The sequence below is a fragment of the Ammospiza caudacuta genome, chromosome 3 (assembly GCF_027887145.1).
Source record: "Ammospiza caudacuta isolate bAmmCau1 chromosome 3, bAmmCau1.pri, whole genome shotgun sequence".
NCBI lineage: Eukaryota > Metazoa > Chordata > Aves > Passeriformes > Passerellidae > Ammospiza > Ammospiza caudacuta.
Genome location: NC_080595.1, coordinates 38,943,006 through 38,964,161, shown reverse-complemented (window position 1 = coordinate 38,964,161; position 21,156 = coordinate 38,943,006). Strand labels below are relative to the sequence as shown.

Here is a 21,156-nt window from a genome sequence, read left to right as displayed (position 1 = left end):
GATATCACCTGTGGGTAAACAATCTCCAAACACATTCCACATGAGCACAACACAGGAGAAGCAAATGAGATAATAATTGTTTTCCTTCTCTCTGAGGCTTCTCAGCTTCCCTGGAGAAAAATCCTGGGCGAAGGTATTTTTTTTAGAGAATGGGAATGCTACAGAGCTACAGCTGCCAGAGTGTGCAGTCATGTCCTGTGGCAAGGGGAATGTCTGGGAAGCTCTTACCCATACTGAACAATGCCCATCAGAGGACCTGCACTGCCAATGCCAAGGGCTTGAGCCACGTTACCAAGGAACCGCTTCTGGAGCTGAAAGCGGCGTTTGCCAATGCTCCAGCTCCCATCCATTAAGAAGGACAAATCAACCTTGCAATCTGAGGAGAGATAAAGAAACACCGAAAGTATTTTTAGTGCTTTCTGATTGCTGTGCTTCTTGCAAGCAGCAAAGGCCTAAAAACTCTGCATCCAGTGACTTGTCCTGCTGTGTAAACTCTATAAAAACGCCTTTGACAAGGACAAGTCACATTTGGCAGCTCAAATCCTACTGGTTGGTAAACACAGTTCTTGGCATGACTTTGTCCCATACAACATCTAAGCTTGACTGTGTGACAAAAGGGCAAGAATCTTTTTACAGGAGTCGGTCTGGGAGCAGTGCATTTTGGGGGTCAGGGAGGTCAGCCCCTCTGGAGGAAGCTGACTTGTATATCCTGTACCTTCAGAGCCATGTCTTGGGCTCAGCACACTTTATTTGCAGCGCAGAGGTGATGAGAGTTTGTAAAACCAGCCTTGGTTTTTGGATTTTGTGGTCTGGCCACCTACACAGCACAAACTATGGGCATTTCCTTGGTGACACTCTTGTGGACTTAATTGATGTAATAGACATAACAGGAACAGTTACTGTGTTAATGTGTCTCAGAAGGGAGGGAAGTTCCTGAAATGTGTGATGCCTGGGATGTGCCTCAGGGGAAGGACACTATGGGGTCTCTTCAAAGCGATTGCAGTCCAGGATTACTGACTACAATCCTGGAAGCCCTGCACTTCTGAATGAGAATTGTTAATCAGTTTCCTTCTGGGCTGGAGCTAACATCAAGGATAGTGATTTTGTTTGGGATGTTCAGACTGAGTGGGGGCTGTCCTTTTGTTGTAGCCTTGTACCCTTGTGTGCAGCAGCAGCAGTGTGCTGTGTGTGTTTCCTCTCTGGGCTGAAAGCAATGTTCTATAAAAGGTATGCCTGTACCCAAACAAACTCTTCCCTTTAATTACACAGATGAACATCATCTTTGTGCTGCAAATGCTGTCTTCATCTCTGCCAACCTGCTTTCACGTTTCTCTAAGTTAGTGGTGAAACATTCACCACTTTGGTCTGCAACCAGAGCGGGATCAAAATTTGGCTTAACTAGAGCGCTAATTAACATTTTCCCCCTCCAGCATCTGGGTCATCCCCATCTCTTGATTTCCCTCTGATGATGCCTCCTACCAATCAGACTGTTCAAACTACTGTGTTTTAATCATTAGGTAGCCCGAAGGCTACAAAGCACCAATTGTTCTTAGTGGCTTATGCAACTGCCTCCCATCTCATTACCTTCAATTTTTTCTCCCATAGCTGTCTCTTTTTTCTAATTCTAATAATGCTGAATTACAGGAGCGTGACTGAGAACCGAGTCCGCTCACAGCACATCGTGAGGCAAGGTCGGGAACCCACAACAAATACCTCAATTAACAGCCAAGTTTTCCTGAATTTCTTGTCCTTCAAAGGGAACTAGTTCATGAGATCTGTATGTGGGAAGTGGGCAGTTTGTTAGCCAGCAGGGTCTGGGGAGGCAAGGATTTACATACACTTGCAGACAGACTTGGTTTCTGGGGAGGATTCCGTTTCAGTGCTGGGACACGAGAGGGACACTGCAAGAGCACAGGCTAGGGTGCTTCATAGGGAGGTGAGCATGTTCTGATTTGCAGGGAGGAAAGATCTGAAACAGGACTTTTATGGTCCTAGAGATATCAGTGGGATGAAAATTTTGTTTCTGGTGTGACTTATTTCAGTTTCAGTGCTGGAAACAAAGCTGTCCTCGCTGGTGCCTCCACTGCACCAAGCTCTGCTTTTCTGCAGGGCAATGAGGTCTATAGGGAAGAGCCTTCCCTTTTTCTTCTTTCCCTTATTTCTGTATCAGTTTCAGGTGTATTTGACATCTTTGATAGGGAAAATAATTTTTCAAATATTAAGAGGAATGCCTGGGAATACATAGACATTTGGTTCAGTAGTTACTCTAAAGAGTCCAGACAGTGTTCAGTTGCCCAAAGCTGGGCAAGAGAGGACCCAGGCACTGTTGGAAGGGTGAACCTTCTCTTTGGGGTGGCTTCTAATGAAGAGGTGGCAGGCAACTCCATCTCTCCACTAAGAACTTGCTTTCTCTTTCTTGTGCTACTTTGGGCCTCAACTAAAGATGGAATAATGGGTAAATCTGCCTTTTTAATGCGCTGTAGAAGATTTCAGAGTAAGGGAACCTGCATTTTCTTCTCTGAACTTGGGTGGTCTTTGATGATCCCTCTGCATCCTCTCCCTTCTGGCTGTGGCAGGCATTGGGGACCTTTCTGAGGTGATTTCTTTCCCTCCCACCCACTGCTGTGGGAAGGTGCCTTCATACAGCATAGCCATGGAAGCCTGCTCTGCAGCACACTGGATTGCTGTCCTCTGGCACCAAAGTACCTGAGTGAAGAAGCTCTGCTGGGAGCCTGGAGCTGATACTGCCTAGGAAGTGGTGGTAGGGAGCAGCCACCATCTCGTGCCCAGGTAAGCTAAATTTTGGCTGTTATTTCCTTCCCTGTAGAAGCAAAAGCCAGTTCTGTGTATGAGGGGTCAGCAGAGAGTGCTCACTTTTTCTCTGCAAGGGAAAAATGTGCCCCTGGATTTTCTTAGGCTTTCTTGAAAGCTTACCTTTTGCTATTTAATTTGAATGCATTCTAGCAATATGTAATCAATAATGTTGCTTAATTATAAAGTTAATTCTGAAGTACATACTCTGATTCCCCTGGGAGATGGATTCCAGCGGCTTTGGATTAAATTCTTCCTTTGATCTGAAGCCTAAACAGAGAAAGGAAAGGCTCTATTAGTATGTGCTTGGTAGCTGCCCTTGCTCTTTAAGGAAATGGGGAACAGGATCACTGCAGAGACCCCCCTGGCCTGAGGATTGATGTAGGAGGGAAATGGGGATGGGGAGGACATCCTTGGAGCTTACCTTTTTTCATCTGCATCACTGTTGGGGTAAAACAAGAGCAGAGACATTTCTAGAAATGCTACCAAAATCTCTCCTAGCACCTGCTTTGAAGTGTTCCCCTTTGGGAGTCAGTTCCCTAACTGCAAGGGCTTGGGAGCATCATGCACAAGTAGTGGGCTCCTCAGGAGCTGAGCGTGGCTGGTGGCCACGGTGTGGGATGGTGACTCCCAGCAATCTTCTCCTGAAAACCAGCCCTGCCACCCCACTGGCCCACTGTGCCTTACAATGAGCTGCACAATGTCTGAAGAGGATAAGCCACAGATTTATCATGTTGTTTTCTGTCTGGAGAGGAGAGCACAGGCAGCAGCTGACTCCAGCTCATTACAGCAAGCCACAGTTCCTCAGGTGCCCCCACAAGTCTGGGTTGTTTTGCAAAGCACAAAAGAAACAGGGTACAGAGCTATGGTTAAGTCAAGGGAAAGTCTCGTGGGTCACTAGTGGATTCTAGTGAAGTATTTGGGTGATAGCAGCCTTGAAAAGATGAGTTGATGTCCTTGTGAAAGATACTGACTCAGGACACCATCAGGCTGGAGTCAGAAGGTCTAAAAATGCTGAACTTCACTCATGACTTGAATGTCTGTCAAGACTCTCCTACAGTCCAACATCTCCCTTCCAAGCAAGGGCAAAGAACTGTGTCTTTTCAGTAAAGCATGACAAGATTAAGGGGATTTAGCTGGGATAATCCTCAAAAGAGACAGCAATGATCAGACAAGCTACAACTGAACACTCTGAACACCAAGAAAGCTGTTAGTCTAAAGAACAGCAGAACAGCTTATTATTTTTGTAAACTGCATGTTAGATTTTAAAAGAAAACTAGGAGGAAGACTGCCTTAAATCTTCATCACCAAGTAAATTAAGGAAAGATTACTGACTTCAGAGACACAGTGAAAAGGTAATTTTACAAAGTGTGAGCTCTATAAAGAAAAGTATGAAAAATTACTAGGTACCACAGAGTTTGTCTCTCCACAGCAGCCAGCCATGAGCAAGACAAGCATGAGAGCATCAGTGTTTGTAAAGGGACATTAGGCAAGGTCACCACCAAAATATGATAGAAGATGTGACAGCCAAAGCTGGTTGCTGAAGGTATTAAGGACCAAGCCATAATAAGGCAGAGTACTGTGAAGAAAATGGAGGGAAGTACCAGCTCCATCCCCCTCTGTAACCACTCCCATTTCTATTCCAGTTAAGTCTAAAATTTTACCTCTCATAATTGTCAAATACAACATTTTTGAGTCCTTCTAGCTGCATGCTGAAAGCTGCACATAGTTTTGGGTGAGGGGCCATGTTTGTATTAAGTCTGCGTGTGCAGGACCTGATGAAATGCTGACCTGATTGGTACCTTATCCCTGCAGGGAGGCTTCAGCACACGGCAGCATCCGCACCAGACAGGGGGGCTTTGGCTTCTCAGTTTGAAATTCAGCTGCCAGTGCAGAAAGTTTCTGCTGCAGGGACCAAAGAACAGCTGCGAACAGCAGCACCAAAGCAGTGATTTCCCTCTGCTTTGCTTGTCCCCAGGCATCAGCTCTTGCCTGTTGCTACAGTCAGGATGTGGAGCTGGTTGGAGCACTGGGCTTGGCCTTGTATGGGAACCCACGGGGCTGCCTGTGAGTGAAGCAGGCAAAGAGCACAGAGAGTTGCCCTACTTTGTTTACAGCAAGAGCTGGTGATTGCTTTGTGTGCTTTGTTTGAGAATTTCCCTGCTATGTCTGGCCAGGGTAGGAGATCCCCAGGGCTGGTGCTGCTTTTTGTCACCGTGTCTGTGGTGCCTGCAGTGCCTGGAGCTTCCCTGTGCTCCTGCCCAGACTTTGGACAGGATACTTGCTGGACTGGGAACAGGAGCTCTCCACCCACCCTGGCAGTGGCTCTTGTGACAGAAAAGCCTCTCCCACAGTTAGTGGAGCTGGCCCTCTTGTGCCAGAGCAGGCTGCCTGCATTCAAAAGCAGGCTGGCAAGCCAGGCTCCGACCGGCCTCATCTCTTATGGCTGGAGCTGTTGTCCAGCACTCTGCTGGCTTCTGCCTCTTGTCTTGCACACTGGGGATGAGCTCCCAGGCAGAGAACAGGGAAGAGTGCACCTGGTGTTGTGTATTTGCCTATGCAAGCCCATTTGGATGGAGGAAACACCAGCAGGCAGAGGTAGAGTGGTGGTGCTAGGGCAGCACTGCCTGAGGCTGGCCACGTGTTCCTGACTGAGGAAAAATAGTGTGGAACGGGGGTGACACCAAACAGTTCCATCCAGTGATATCTGCTGCAGGAAACATTTCTGACCTCTCTCAGGCATGAAGGTCTTGCTGACACAAACCAAACCTGCCTTTGAAGGAAGGCAAGTCTTATGCAAGTCTATGGTTAGTTTATCTGATGTGGAAGTTAAAGGCAACATGACTTGGTCATGCACAGCCTCTCTTTGTCAACCACATGGATGAAAATGGTCGTGGGGTTTTTTTTAAACCTGAAATAGTCATCAGCCTGCCTTCCTGACTGTGTATATTCCAGTGCAGGCTTTAATTACACAGACACATAATAGTTCCTCAGCAACAGACCAAAGCCACGCTTCATCCTGAAGCCTGCACACTGCATATCTTACATGTGCCAGCTTGGTATCCCATATGTGCATTTCTCCCCCCACCTTGCCTTATTTGCAGAACAGAAAGTAGGTGGATTTAACACTGTAGTGAAATTAGAAATTAACATGTGCCATCCATTTTAGCAACTAAATTGCATATGTTAGATAATTCATAGCTAGCTATTTGCCTCATGCATTTATCTACATCCCGTAAAATCCATATTCTTTTCCCAGACGTACAGCTGAAATTAGCTTTGTCAGCATGGAAAACTCATGTGTAGGCAGTGCTGCTTTTTTCATTTTTATTTGCCAGTGCAATTATCAGGTCTTGAAGGTTGTGGGTCAGCTGGCTGGTTTGTGCATAGTGGAACAATTGGGTCACCCACCAAATACTCTTCCCCAACTAATTGGGGAGGTGGTCAGTCTCTATGGGCCTCCCTGTTCTGCCAGTCCAATTTATTGTTGGTGCTAACATGGGAATTTCAGCTTGCTGCATGGGCAGTCTACACCATGCTAATTAAAGTTCCCTTCACTGATTGTCACAGCTGTCCATACTGATTAAACTTCCCATTCATATAAGTAAGACAGCAGTGATTACATCCACGCCAGAAACCACTTCTTTGAAGTGACAATCTGAATCCATCAGACTTTATCACACTAGTCTGTGCTGGCACTTCAGTTGCTGAGAAACTATTAATACAACATCCCTTCCCCCATGCCCAACCTTTCATTGCATTTAATGCAATCTGTCATTTTCTGCCTCAAAATATCCCTCTGCACCCTGGCCCTCGTGTTGTAGCTTTTCCTGAATAAGCACACTAGAGGCTTTGAAGTAAGAAGAATATTCAAGGGAATGGCCTTTACAAGGACCACCAGCACAGTCCTCTCCAGCATCAAAACCTGTGGTGGGAAAGATCCCTTGTACTGAATGGTGAGGCCCCTGGGAAAAGGGAGAGTACCACGTCATTAATTGGTCTGTACCTTGTGCAGTCTGCTTTAATGTTCCCAAGGAAAGGGAGCTGCTAAATCTGCAGTTGGAAGCTGCTCCTGATTAATGGTTGCACAAGTCTTGGTCTTGTTGCTACTAGAGCCTGTTACAAATTTAAGGGTTTTTTTTTCCCTTACCAGTGCTCATAAAATACTCTTATCCCCATATTGTCATTTTTGAAGGCTAAAATGTCAGAAAATTTCAACGATGTTCATTATTCTTTGCGTTTGACACAAACCCTCCTTTTCTTATCTGAATGTCTTCCCTAAGTACATTGACATCAGGATAATCTGTCATGTTCTGCACTGATTGCAGCTCTAGGCTGAGATCTCAGCTGTGGCATTCCCAAAATACCTTCTCATTTACAAATGGATTCCAGTAGCTGGAATCCCTTTCCTGTAGTGCAGCTGACAACTCTTTCCAGAGCTCCTCTCTTCTGCTCCTGCTTTAAGCAGGAACTCAAGAGTGACGAAAGCACAGAATAATCTGCTAAGATGTAAACAACATACCTTATTTACAATTTTAAATGCTGTAATTACTTCTTAAAACGAGATTGTTATCACCAGTGTTGTGGGCCTGATGAATAAATAGATTTAGCTTTACCCATGTGTGATGGAAACCACTTTTCCCAGACTAGTTACTAGATGCTTAAATATTTACCTGTGTCAAAAAGGCTCAGTCCAGGTTTCCATGAGTCTATTTCCATTGCTTTCACACATGAAAGAGAAGAAAAAGAACTTTTACTGATAGTAGTGCAAATTCTAGAGATCACACAGCTCTGAGTCAATGTAGAGAGGTCAGTTTAGACAATAACTTAAATACTTACATTAACAACTTAGGAGCTGAGGAAATCAGTAACCTGGGAGCTTTTATGTGCACATTTCAGGCCATAATTAGGAGCCTTGTATCACTGCCCTCAGAGCACTAACCTTTTTTAAGATTTTAAATACACCTCACTAGATCTGTTTTGGTCTTGTTCCTCTAAATTGCATTGATACTGAGGCACAGACTGCAGTATATTTTTTTTAAGTTGTTTGTCACAGATTTTCACTGAAAATCTGCGAGGACCTCTCACCTACAGATTTCTCTATCCCTTCAGCCCACCAAAATACAAAGAAATTGTCTAAAAATTGCTTTCCACTTATTAGGCATAGATAACTTCATCAAAATTGCTGCCCTTATAAATAAACCCCAAAATGTCTTTGTTTTTGGAACCTACTGACAGATGTTCCCAAAAGTGATGTTTTGCTCTGGGTTGCAGCCAGATGACATCTGGCTTGCATCTCACTAGGACAGAAACAGTTCCTGGGAATCCCAGGAAGAAAAGATTTAACTCTGTTGGAGACCCAATAAGCTGCACAGAGCTGGTGTGCTCTTGACCAGAGCCAGTGGGTGAAGTACAATACAGGCTTCAACAAAGGTGTGCATGGGCTGGCCAGTGTCCTCCAGCCTAGGGAGACTGAGCTTGTCCTTAGATTGCCTTTCCCATGAGGAGCTGTCAGCTTCTCTTTGGGAGGAAGACTTGTCGGATGAGTCTCATGGCTGAATAAGGTGTGTGGTCTCCCTTAGGGTAGGAATTACACTCCTAGGGTAATTTCCCTCCTTATGCTGAGCACTACTTAAACACCCCATGAAGGATCTAAAAACTGAGGACAACAATGGGCTAAGTCAATCATGAAGCACACAGAAGTTTTTTTGTGATTGTACTTAGGAAGAGAAATCAGATAAAGGAAGGGCAGGCCTGGGTAATGGGAAAAGAAACAAGAGGAAAACCAGGAGGGATATTCCTATATTCTGGCAGTGTTGTTTGCCAGTTTTATACGTCCTTGAGCAAATTGGACCAACAGGAGCTAGAGGTGATGGTTGCAGAGCACAGGACCCTACCCACAGAGAAGGGCTGATGTTCATTTGTTATCAAAGTGGCCAACAGGTCTCCTGAATGCTGTCACTGAGAAGAACAAATGTCAATGAAACCAGTTTGTGAGTAGATAATCTTCAAAGGTGTGCTTCCCCCTGCCAGGCTGGAGGAGCACCCAGTGACTGTGAGAAAGGAAGATTCATATGAGGCTGCTTTTCATCCTGACCAGCTGAAAAGAAAAAACAGACAAAGAGCAAATTATGACGAAGACCCTGCACTTCTCGAGTCTTCTGTACAAATCTGGTGCTCTGTGAGTTGCAGTGGCAAACTTGTTTAAAGCAGTAGGAACTGTATGGCAAATGGGACCAGCTGAGGAGCTGCACAAAGATTTGCCCTCTTTTCTCTTCTTCAAATGTAGGGATGTGAGCTGAAGGATCAGAACAATGGAATGTGCTCATCTCACATGTCACAGGTTTGTTTCTGCTGCCACCTCATTGTCAGGGAGCAAACTCAGAAACCAGGCTTCTTTAACATCTGAAAAGCAGATGCTTTTCAGATAGACAGGCAGATGCAGAAAAAGACTGATTTCTATCAGTAGGAGCAATGGTGAGGTTTTTCTAGATTTACAATTAACAACTTCTTCAGCTCAGATGTCCACAGGTACTCTAGTCTGTACAAATCCCTGTGGGTAGGAGCTGTCTGATGTTTCTTCAACCAGTCTTCTCAGTTCACCCATTTAGAACTTTCTGTGGCAGTTTACTATCCTCATGAAGATAAGTACCAACAACACAAGATAAGTACCAAGAATTTGGAGGATGGTTGTGAATATGCAAAATATAGACCTGTTTATCCAGGATAAATCTCTATTTCTTGCATATTTGCATATTGTCCTGGACATATAATGAAGAAAGCTGTCCATGGAATGTATATCTGAAAGTCAAATGATTATTTTTATAAGTAGGGCTTTTTTTTTCTCACTTGAAGATGCCCATTAAAAAAGAGTTGATTTTTAAGACACTCCAAGACTGGTCTCTTTAAAAAAAAGACAGACACCACCAAAACTTCAGTATAATTGCCTTGAAAAACATTCTTGAAAATTCAAGACTAAGTGAGTATGGGATTTCAAGGGAGTTAATGTGCATTGCACATGTAACTTCTGTGTTGGGGAAGGCATTTTCCTAGCACACTTTTCTGGCAGCCTGAGCTGATGAGAGGAAGTCCCTCAACATCATGGCCAAGCTCTCAGAACTGATCTCTGCTGTGTGCACACTCTTGGTGGGATCAAGAACAACCTGCCTTTCCAAGAAAGCAAGGACTTGTTCAGGAATTTTCCTTTGATTGTTAGAAAAGTTTGCTGCTAGAAAGCAACACATCTGAGGTGCCACATTCTGGACTGGAAAAAGGATCAGGACTTACTGGGAATACAGCAAATATGTTTGTATTTTTTTCCTTCTTGTTCTGTGTTGAAGAAAGCAGAATAATTTATGATGGAAAATTTGTACCTTTTAATCACTTTAGGGTGACCTTAAGGTGCCTTAAGGAATTAGGTGGGGTGAAATACTGACTTTGATTTAAGTAAGGCTCGGCAGTATTCTCCTGTTTTTCTTTGCCAAATCTTAGGCAAAGATTTGGCTAGCCTGAGAATTAGCCAGCACATCATTTGGTACGGACAAAAATGTATGAAAAAGACAAACACAGATGGAAAACAGAAAGAAGAGAAGGAGATTGAAATTAGGAGGAGTAGAAAAGTGAGGGAGGGGAGTACATCTCATGACAAGTGCATTTTAAATATTCTGCAACTAGACCAACTACAAATTGTCATTTTGGCCAGGAGACTGCTGGGTGAGATTACTTGTCTGGAATTATCTGGAAAGATAATAACATATCCTGCATAATAACATCCTCTAACCTCAATGTGAATGACCACTTGGCTCTTCCCTGCCACAATACTCCTCCTGTGATTCCCAGTTCTCACCAAAGCCCTCAGGGCTGCCTTCATCTGCTGCAGTCTCTCCCTACCAGTGGGTTTGGCTGCCCATGCCAGAGGTCAGCACTGGTACAGGGCAGCCCTTGCCTTGGCCAGGGCTGTGTGTGAGAAAAGGCTGTGGGAAGCACTCATGGGACAGCACAGAGGTGCACACCCTCTCCTTTGCTCCTTGTACCTGTGCCAATTTTAGTGCCATGCTATCTCAACCCAGACCCTGCCTGCCTTACCTGGTGCCCTGCCTCAGCTGGTCAGACCTGCCCCATTGGTTGCCTGGCAGCCTGGGCTGTCAGATCATCCTGGGAACCACCCCTGGACCTGCTCTGCTGCTCCTGTGGGGCTTTGTGACCCTGCAGCCTTTTGCTGCAACCCAGCTCCCATCCTGCACCCCACCCTGGATGCTCCCAGACAAAATGTGTCTCTGAGCAACTCTGCTGTCCTTCACGGGAGATTTAGTGTTTGGTGTGTGCTGGGAGCTCTGGAGCCTCTGGGAGTTGTTGGGAAGTGCCTGCTCACTGGGCTGCTTGCTGGGGAAGGGTCCATTGCACTTCCAGGAAGAGAGAACAGTACAGGCGATGTTTCAACTCTCAGTATTAAAAGCAGCCTCTACTTTCGCTGTCAGCCTGGAGGTTTCTGGGAACCACAGGAACAGAAGATCTAGCTCTCCCAAAGACCTGAAGGGCTGCACAGAGCTGGTTGTTTGTTTCCTATTTTGACTAACAAATAAGAAAAATTGCAAACACTTTGTAGATGTTGATTCCCATGGCCTGAAACACCAGTCACCTGTGACTGAGCTTTGCTCTGCCTTTCCCTTTCAGGAAGCTGCTAGTTGGTGTTCAGTGCATGAGTCTTGTCCTGGTCCCCCTCCAGGATGCAGGAAAACAGCGTGCAGTACAAGTGCTAATTTGTGGTTGCTAAAACTGCTAAAGAGAGTGGAAAATCTGCTGCTAGCAGTCTTGCTCACCCAGGTGGACTGGAGAGCTGGCAGCGCTCTGGAAGGTGGCAACAGGCTCTTGGTGCTGAGCACCTGCATGATGGGACAAAGAGGCAAGAGGTTAAATGGATGCCAGTGGGAGAGGAGAGGAGAGGGGAGCATCATCACAGGGGATGCAGTGGCCCCACATTGTCTTTCTGCACATTTTCAAACCACACAGAACAGGAAGACGGAAACTATGAATTAATGTAAAAGGGCTGAAAGAGGCTGGCAAGAGAGTTTAAGTGTTAGTAGGTGCTGCAGAGTGCAGCTGTTAGCTGGTCCTCTGGAACAGCTGGCAGTGGGTCCTGGGATGCTGATGGTGCTCAGGACCTGTGAGCTGGGTCAGGCCTTAGTCCTGCACACTTACACACACACTATGTTCTCCTCTCATTTTGCAACAGCAAATGTTATAAAAGCCCTCTATAAATTATTTTAGACTACTTTTTTGAGAACAACTCCATGTTGAATCAATCTTGTTTGCTTTTTTCCTTTAAAGTTACACTATTGTCACTCAATGACCACTGTGATATCTCCTCTCACTGCAGCCTGCTATGAACATGGTTAGGAGGGAAAACAGTGTGTTACTGCATGACTTGGAATATGTAAGTGGTAAAAATATCTGTGGGGAGGAAATAGAGGAGGATTGTAATGCCTTTACCTGTATTGTGTAGTAAAATATTCCTGTTACTTGCAGAGGTGGAAGTGCCCCTGAATGCTTTGAAAATATTATATTGGTTAGCACATGGAACTTAAACACAAGGTTATTTTAGTATTTGAGCAGTACAAATCTACTGGTTGTTGTTAAATTTAAACATACCTGTATTCTGTCCTCTTCCTTGTGCAGCCTGAACCTGTCCTAAGTAGACATCAAAGTGGGAAAGTGTGATTTATTACACCATGTTTAGTTCAGTTTACCTAGCTTTTTCACTGACTCTCACTTTATAGCTCTCAGAATTAATGGTTCATATATACAGTTGTTATTAATAGAGTTTCTTAGATATATTTTGAGCCTGCTTAAAAAGGACTGTCTTGCTCTGTCTGTCATACAGATCTGTCTGTTCCCTTTAGTTATGGATATTACTTCTACAAGTCTCTGGTCTGCATTTAAAAGATCTGCAGTTACCTCTGTGATTTGCTCTCCTTTGTAATTTTCTTTCCCCCACTCCCACTGGTGATCTGTGTTTATCTCTATTTCAGTACCATCCAATTGTCCTGGTTGTGTGAGGAAGGTTTTAACCCCAAAACACCCCCCCCCCCCCCCCCAGACCAGATAGTACCCGTTCTGCAGAGATTAAGTGGATATGAGCAAGCAGGCAGACCGTAAGTAATGAGACAATGGGAAAATAATGTGGGAGAATTCATGTGTCTGACATGTCTTCTCCACAAAAGGTTTTTTTAAAGGTGATTGGGTTATTAAATTCCCATTGTTCAAAAATACTAAAGGCTGAAATAATTTGTGGATGAAAACCATGTCTTTAATCATGCCTTTCATTTCATTAATTTTTCTTAAGAAGCCTGTTAACAAACTTATCCTTTAACAAGCCTTTATTCATTAGTTTTCCCAGAAAGATTATTTTGAAAGCCTGGTGAAATCAGTGGGAATGTTCTACTGGACTCTGTGAACACTGGCAGGGGCCTGGGAGGTTATTCTATCAATAAGACCATTTTGAATGGTTGTCTCAGAAAACAGGAATTGCTGCTCCTTGGGAGCTTGACATTGCAAAATAAGGAGACAGTAAGTAGCTTGTGTTTGACCCAAACTCGAACCTTCCAGGCCACTAGAAACCATTTGATGGGATGTCTAGGAGCTGTCCTGAGAGACCTTGTAAACTCCAGATGCCAAAGAGATCCTGTTATGGAAGTAATGGGCTCATCTGCCAAAACTGGCAAGGCTTTTAAACACCAAGCTTATAAGGCTCCAGATGGGCCACACCTACACCAGACTGACTATTCAGATTTCAGAGGGGAAAATCTGTGTGTGCAGCAGTCAGTGTTGTATGGGACAGTGCAGAGCAGGCTTTGCACACAGGAGATCAGTAGATGCCAAAGGGGTGGTAGAAAATTAACTCTGGGTCTCAGAGCTGCCCTTGTCTCATGTTTGCCATGACTGAGCCCCATTGTGTATCTAGCACTCTTTACAAGGTCAGAGGAAACAGAGTACAGAGTACAAGAGGGTAAAGGAGAGATTACCTCAGTATCCAAGTATTTTATACCACTTTTAAATTTTAATTTGATGTTATCAATGTGGATTTCTCTCTATGCACCTTTTGACTGTGCTGAGCCACAGAGCTGCTCCCTCCTGCTGTAGCTCCCAAAGGCACATTCCCCCATCCCTGCAGTGAGCTGCTTCCTACCATGCTTCTGTTGGCTGGGGCAAGCATGCTGGTGGAAAGGTTGGAATTGCACTTCCAGGTTGCAAGGTTTGTTCCTCCTTCCAATCTGAGATGCCAGTGAGGCTGTGGCATGGGAATATGTATTCATTAGAACAGAGCTCTGTGCAAGCTGGAGGCTGAGCAGTACTAGGAGAAGTCTGTAACAAACTGGGGATGGACAGTCCCAGGCAAACTCCAAGAACCATGTGAAAAATCAAAGTAGTGGAGCAGAGAAACCTTGGTTGGCAAGTTCTGTGGTGAGCAGGGAGGTATGGAGGCAGGAAATGATGAGAACGGCGGTTTAGAGTGAACCTTGTGAACAATGAGAACTGATTTGACAAGAAAAAGAGCTACTCTGTGCACAAAACATGCCTGGCCATCTGCACCTTGGTCAGCACCCTTGATGGGTTAAGTAGTCAGAGATAACTTGAGGAGAAAGGCAGCATCCAAAAATAAACACCAGCTGTTCTCCCTGGTGCCAGGAAGAAATGTTTGTCCAGTGCTTCCTGAAGGCATGAGCCCTACTGGTGTTCCTGCTGGAGAAGAGCTTCCAATGCCCTCTCCAGCACTTACACTCCCACTGTGTCACGTCCTTTCAATACTTTTCTGTTTACTGCCCAATTGAGTCACAGCTGGGGATGAAATCTGTGTAGTGCACCGTGGTAGGCAGTGCCCAGCTTGGAGTCCCTGTTTAGAAAATAGATGCAGCCATTGACCCCACCTGGACACAGGGGGCAGGAAAGCACCTCACCAGACAATGCCCAGGAATTGCTGCCTGATGCTTGGCTGCAAGCTCAGTGCTTTGACATGGCACCAAGGATCATGACATGATTTATGATTGCAGTGTTCACAGAAGCACTGGATTTAGACCCAAGCCTCATCTAGGGTCCAAACTGCTGTGCAAGAGAGGATTGCTTGAAGAGCTGGGATGGGAGAGAAAAGTGAACCTGTGGCCCCTGGGAGTGTGCTGGGTTAGCTGCTGTTGGACAGAGGCAGCAGCCCTGGCAGGGCAGGCAGGAACCAGCTGTCATATGGCACACTAGTCACATCAGTGGTTTTACATTTAGCAGTTTTGGCATATCAAGTCTTTGAAGCAGGGGTCTGGCAATGGAGCAGAGTCCCCATTATTTTTTATGTTACTCTGTCTTTGACAGGCAGAAGATAAAGGGGAAAGAACAGCAAGAACTAGGGCAGCAGTTTTGCCCCTGCTCCCATGCTCTAATGTAAATCTCATGCTCTAAAAATCCTGCTTTTCTTTTGCTTCTGTGAACTATTGCCAGTGCCAGTGGCTGGAAATGGAAAGAGTGTGGTTCATTCTCACTGTGCTCTGTTTCATAGCTGTTGGCTTTTGAGGTGTCTTCTGCAGGCAAACTACCAATGCACAGTGAGAGGTAGAATTGTGAGTCTCTGTGAGCCAGGATGGACAGGAAAACATCTGATTCTGTTCAGTCAAGCCAAACTCTAGTTAATACCAACAATCAGAAACTCTGGCCTGAATAATAGCAGTGGGTCCTAAAGGTTCCTCAGACAGAGAGAACTGCTTTATGTGTGGTCATGACATCAAAACTGTATTTGTACTTTCTATATTTTTTAATTTATCCAGCTCTTGTCTTTTGGAATCAAGAAGGGGTCAGGAGAATTCAGGAATATCAGGTACTGACGTGCTGGACATAATCCTAGAAATGAAGTCTGTAAAATCAGAAGTGGGTCTCTACCACTCCAGCTCACAATAACCCGTTCCTAGCTGTGATCACTTTAATATTTTGAGAATGAATTATGCTTAGAACTTTGGTAAAGAAAATTGTGGAGAAAGATGGATCCAAATTACAATTAAGTGACCACTGAAAACATTGGAAAATTAGTGAAGATTTTGTTTTGGGGTCATTGATTGGTTTTTTGGTTTTGTTTTGTTTGGAGTTTGTTTTCAATTTTTTTACTAAATTACTTGTCTTATTAAAGCAAATACAACCTTCCCACTGATTTCAGTGTTGCCAAGACTTTACTCTCAACACACATATCTTCCTGACTGGGGAACCACAAACAGGGTTTCCTAACTGCTAGTAAAGACAATAAAGGCCTCCCCTGTGCTCAGCCTGTGGGAATAGGAAATAGAAAAGAAAGCAACAAGCAGAACCAAGTTAGCAGGCACATCAGGTACTGAATGATGCAGATTTCCACAAAATTTAAACACTTTTGAATCTTGTGGTCACTTATGTAAATCCTGCCATGCACATACCTACCTGCACATTTGACTTGGTAAGATTAACCCCTCCAGCCCCTGCCTTTATTCTGCACTCACAACTTAATTTTACTTAATTGTGCTTCCCCTCAAGACCTGAATTACCCAAAAGATACTTGCCCTGCCATGTTCTTGGCTGTGGATTACTTGGCACTGGGCATGACTGCAGTAATGTGAGAGGAAAGCTGAGTTGAAAGCACTCAGAAATAGCTTTGGAGCATGAAAGCTAATGATAGCCCAGCTCCCTTTTCACTCAAAAGCAATCATATCCCCATGCTCAGAACCTTTCAAACAGTTGAAAATATTCTCCTTTTCTTGACTGCACAGCTGAGCAATTGCACAGTGTACGGAAAAACCCCTCTATAAACTTGCATTGCAGGCTGTGGGCTGGACTGGGAGCAGGCTCCTGGGCTGAGATGCAGAGCTCTGAGCAGCTGCCATTCTGCTGTCAATAACAAGTGGCAAGCCAGGAATAACATCACATGTATGCCAGGCTCAGAACCACAGCCTGGGATTTTTGAGAGAAGAGTGCTTTAACGTGTGTCAGCATTTCAGAGCTTTCAGCCCTAAAGCCTAGATGGCTCTGCAGCCCTCTGCATTGTGTATTTTACGGCTAAACCAAGCCTCCCTTTGAAAGAGTATGACAGGAAAACATGATTCAAACAGCAAAATCTTTGTCTCAAGTTTTGCAAGGCCCAGCTTTTGTCACAGCTGAAATGGGCAGAAACTCACTAGAAACACTTCCTCAGAACTGTGGGTGATCAGCATCTTTGACATTCAGGACAAGTGTCTGTTTTTTCAGTTTAAATCCAGGCTTGGATTCAGTCATTGAGTTTGCTGAGGCTTGAAAGTTTATTGAATCACTGCTGCCCTAAAACCCACTGTGCTGCATGCCTTGTGCCATACTTACTCACTTCACCATACTTACTTGCTGCTGCAGCTACCACAGATGCATATGCTGGGTGGACACTGCTAGAACCTAAAAATAAGAGATTTTAATTTTCAGCTATTGAAGCAAATCCCCACAATGCTAATGAATAACAATAAATGAAGAAGGAAAGATTAAGGAAAATCAGGTGTGCAAAAAAAAAAGGATGAGAATTCCTTCACAGTGTTTTAATCTTAAAAATTCAAAAGCTGTTACAAAAAATACATTACAGCTTTAATCTATTGAAAGTTATCACAAAATTAATTCTAAAATGAGTCTTCACCTATCTGTTGATCTCTCAGTCTAGATGTGAGAATCAAAGAACTATTTATTGACTTCTATACCTGAAAATCATCACAACATTTGGGAATGGAGAGCTTACTCTCATGTGAATTGGTCTGCTGGACTTAAATATTTTTTTCCACTCCTAGTATTTCTCCGTTGAATGACTGAACTCATGATCCTCTAAATCATGGTATATCCAGCTGTATATCTTATTCCTTAAATTTTAGAGAGCTGTCAGTCAGGAGGAAAGCAATGCAAACATCCATGCTACTGACCCATATCTCTGCCCCTGTGCAGTCCAGGTCTGGCCTTGGCTGGAGCTGCTGTGGTTCTGGGTGCTGCAGGGGCTGTGGTTGGCTGTGGCACTGTGGTGGAAGGCTCTGTCGTCGTGGTGGTCGCTGTGGGGGTGGTGGTGGCCATTTCTGTGCCTGGCGTCGGCACCGGAGTTGTCTGACGCTCTTTGCGGGCTGTGTCCCCTGCAGGAACATTGACATGTCACTGTGGCTGGATGTGGGACAGGTATGGAAGCAACAGCGGCAGCACTCAATGTTTAAGGCAGCCCAGAAGCTGGCATTCTCTTCAGGATGTCTACAAGCACCCTCATCTGTGGAGCCATTAGTGCCTTCATTGTGGGTGAGTAGTGCAGGTGCCTGTGTGATGCTCTGCTCTCAGAGGGTGCTCACAGCAGCCTGTTGCAGCATTAATGCTCCCCCTACACTTTTCTGCTTTGGCCAGGAACACTCATCAAACTGACAGATGTCTCAGACCTATGAAATGGCTCAACCAGCCAGTTGCAGCTTCTGTTTTGGCATCGTGCTTCCTCAGTGTAATTAAGCACTTAGAAGGTCCATATAAATGGAAATCAGCTGGCATCTGGTAGTAAAGATGGCCCATCTGAGTCATAGACCAGAAAAAAATTGCAACACTGAAATGTTTTTGACAGAAAGACAACTTTTAGATAAAGATGATTTGGGGGAGAGGGTCAGAGCCAGAACAGGGAGCATCAGGGATTTGGCTGAGGATAGTGGGGGAGATCACCCACCACCTGGAAGATGCCAATCTCATCTAAGATTGACTCATCTCACAGTTGCTACTACTTTTAAAATGTATCATCTGTTGTGAGAACAGTGACAACTCTAGTGGCAAAATATACATCCTAAATATCCTTATAAAAATAGTCAACAAGCTTACATTCTTCCAAGTCATTTTCTCAAAAAAAGGTTCTTCACTATTTTCTTTTCCAGCTAGCTACAAAAAACTGCCCTAAAATATATTCCATGTTAACCTTGGTCTTGTTCCTTTCCTTGCTGCCGATAGCCCTGGTGATGGCCTGGCCCACTGTTTACATGGAAAGGGAATGGTGCACACTCCATTCACTGCTGCACAACACAAGCTTGTGCTCTACTGCTATTTCTGGATGTTCTCCTCTTGGAAGGCATCGTTGTGAAACTGTCTGGTGGATTAATTATCACCTAATGCTAGGCAGTGAAAAACTCAGATCTCAGACAGTTTTAATGGAATAATGCTGAAAGAGGTCTCAGAAGAAAAACAAAACAACTCAGCTGAAAAAATCAGCATGAATGGCTCTTTTTGGGCTGAACAGTGCACTGCTCCATGAAACTGTGCTAAAAGAAAGAAAACAGAGGGCACAGTGAGCCTTCCCCTGTGATCCTGCGCTACTGGAGTCGGGAGCAGGCACACTGGCCAGCTTTATCCCCCAGCCTGTGAGGAGCAAGGAAGCTGGAAGCTAACAGTATTATCAGAAACGCTGAGGAAGCAGCATAGTAAGAGCAAAGAGAAGCTGTTGCCTTGGTGCATGTTGGCTGAGTTTCTTGTGGATCCTTTAACACAAGAGGAAGCTGTTCCCAGTGCTCCTGCAGGCAGGGTACCCATCTCTTTCACTGTATCTTCAAAGGGTTTGCAGGGAACGTGCCCTGCATAGGAGATTGCCAAGGGCCATAATGCAAGATTTTCAAGTTCATAAAACCTGAACTCATTCAAAGCACAGGCAGAAGTTAAACTCTGTGAGTACCCTCTTTGAATTAGCAGAAGCCCTTCAAGCTCCATTTCAGTTCAGCTTGGTGGGAAAGGGGCTGTGAAGAGGAGGTTGGGATGGGGGATGTAAAGCTGTCGGTGTAACCAGTGTCAAAATGCTCCCTACAAGCACCTGCAGGCAGATTGGGTGGGTTGGGTACTGGTAAAGAGCATCAAGATCCCCAGCCCTTACCTTGATCTGATGCCTTTTCTGATGTGTTAGAGGTGTCTGCACTCTTCATACCTTTTAGGTCTTGCTCTGGTTTTTTGGGCTCTGAAGCAAAATTGAGCACATTAGAAAAGGCAGCTGTGTAAAGAAAATAATTTCAAGTCTCCCATTTAGAGATTATCAGTCCCCAAAGGAAGGCATCCTATCACATGCCATTAGGAAGTTTGGCAGTCCAGTTGGAGCTTCATCACCTACTGGGAAAAAGCGACGACTAAGGAGTAGTCACCGCCTATCTTTCATGCCAAACTTTGGCATTTTTACAGCCCAAAAGCTCCTGTCAGTATCCACAGAATTTCTGAAGTGAGCAAGAAGTATGGGGGTTTGCCACCAATAAGCCAATACTCATAAGATTTAATGCATCATATTTTTTTCCCCTGAGCAGTAGCATGTTCTCGGAACCAGGGTCATGATGTGTGCATGTTGTTTGGGAAATACTTGCTAATGTGCAATCTTTCAGTCACTAATTCATGTTCAGAATGTATTTCTTTCTTGCCTGACATTTTGAGATCATTATGGGGCCAAATCCTGAATGTCATGGACTGGCTTAGAAGGAAAAGGGAGATTTGTTTTTGTTCTTTTTTTTATTTCTAAGACCCAGAGACACCAAAATACTTGGAATACTCATTATAGTTTATTTACTGCTACCTCACAAAATAATCTGCTTCTGCTTTTTTATCTGACTGAGTACTGGAGGATTTTCTTTTTCCCTTTTTGGTTTATTTTTTGGATGGTTTTGTTTGTTTGTTTGTTCGTTTGGGGGTTTTTTGTTTTGTTTTGTTATTCTCTAGCTCTTTGGCAGCATCAAACTGTTAGAGAATTTACTGCCGTGTTAATGTTTTCCTAAAATTTTGTACTGTTTTTTCTAAACATCTTTAATAGTTTTGAGCAGCTGTGAAGAGTTACAATTTTGGGAAGGCTTTTCTTGCCGTGCCCAGAATTTGAGAAGCACTGTAACCACCAGGAGCATTGCAAGAAATGTCAGGGACTATGAATCTCTGGCATCTCTGGGATGAGGACTAAAATTGCATCTCTGACAGCTGATCAGGTATGAAGCAGAAGTTTTTGTTAATCTGATAGCAGTGAGTGTAGTACTCAAAGGACTGCTTTTGCCTCCTGTAGATAATGGATTTAAGTATCAAAGTGAACAGTGTGGTCTCTGTAATTCAATTAAAAGTAGCTTTTTTAAATATTAAAAAGTAAGTAGGAAATTCTCTCACAAAATGGCCCTGGCTGCACATTACAGAGACTTTTATCTTAAAGACAAGCTGTTTCTAACAGACAACAGCTGAGATGGCTGAGCTGAGGTGGCAGATCTAAGGAGGGCTGATAGGGCCAAGGAGGGCCTGAGGAATATAGATTGTGAACAATGGATCTCTTTGCTACCTGTGGGACAAGGATGGGCAAAATTAGGCAGTGACATTGGGTTT

At 44.4% G+C, this 21,156-nt stretch overlaps 1 protein-coding gene across 2 annotated transcripts in view; it reads right to left on the bottom strand.

Annotated features, from left to right (window-relative positions):
- The window catches only part of VIT (vitrin), a 50,835-nt gene that overhangs the window by 4,321 nt on the left and 25,358 nt on the right, over positions 1–21,156 (bottom strand). For both annotated transcript variants that reach the window (XM_058802276.1, XM_058802277.1), the window contains 9 exons: positions 19,694–19,774; positions 17,742–17,942; positions 17,182–17,232; positions 12,460–12,498; positions 12,301–12,357; positions 11,631–11,693; positions 7,485–7,532; positions 3,019–3,081; positions 229–376 (listed from right to left, as the gene is read on the bottom strand). In XM_058802276.1, coding sequence (XP_058658259.1) covers positions 229–376; positions 3,019–3,081; positions 7,485–7,532; positions 11,631–11,693; positions 12,301–12,357; positions 12,460–12,498; positions 17,182–17,232; positions 17,742–17,942; positions 19,694–19,774 — 751 coding nt within the window. The remainder of the gene's footprint in view (positions 1–228; positions 377–3,018; positions 3,082–7,484; positions 7,533–11,630; positions 11,694–12,300; positions 12,358–12,459; positions 12,499–17,181; positions 17,233–17,741; positions 17,943–19,693; positions 19,775–21,156) is intronic.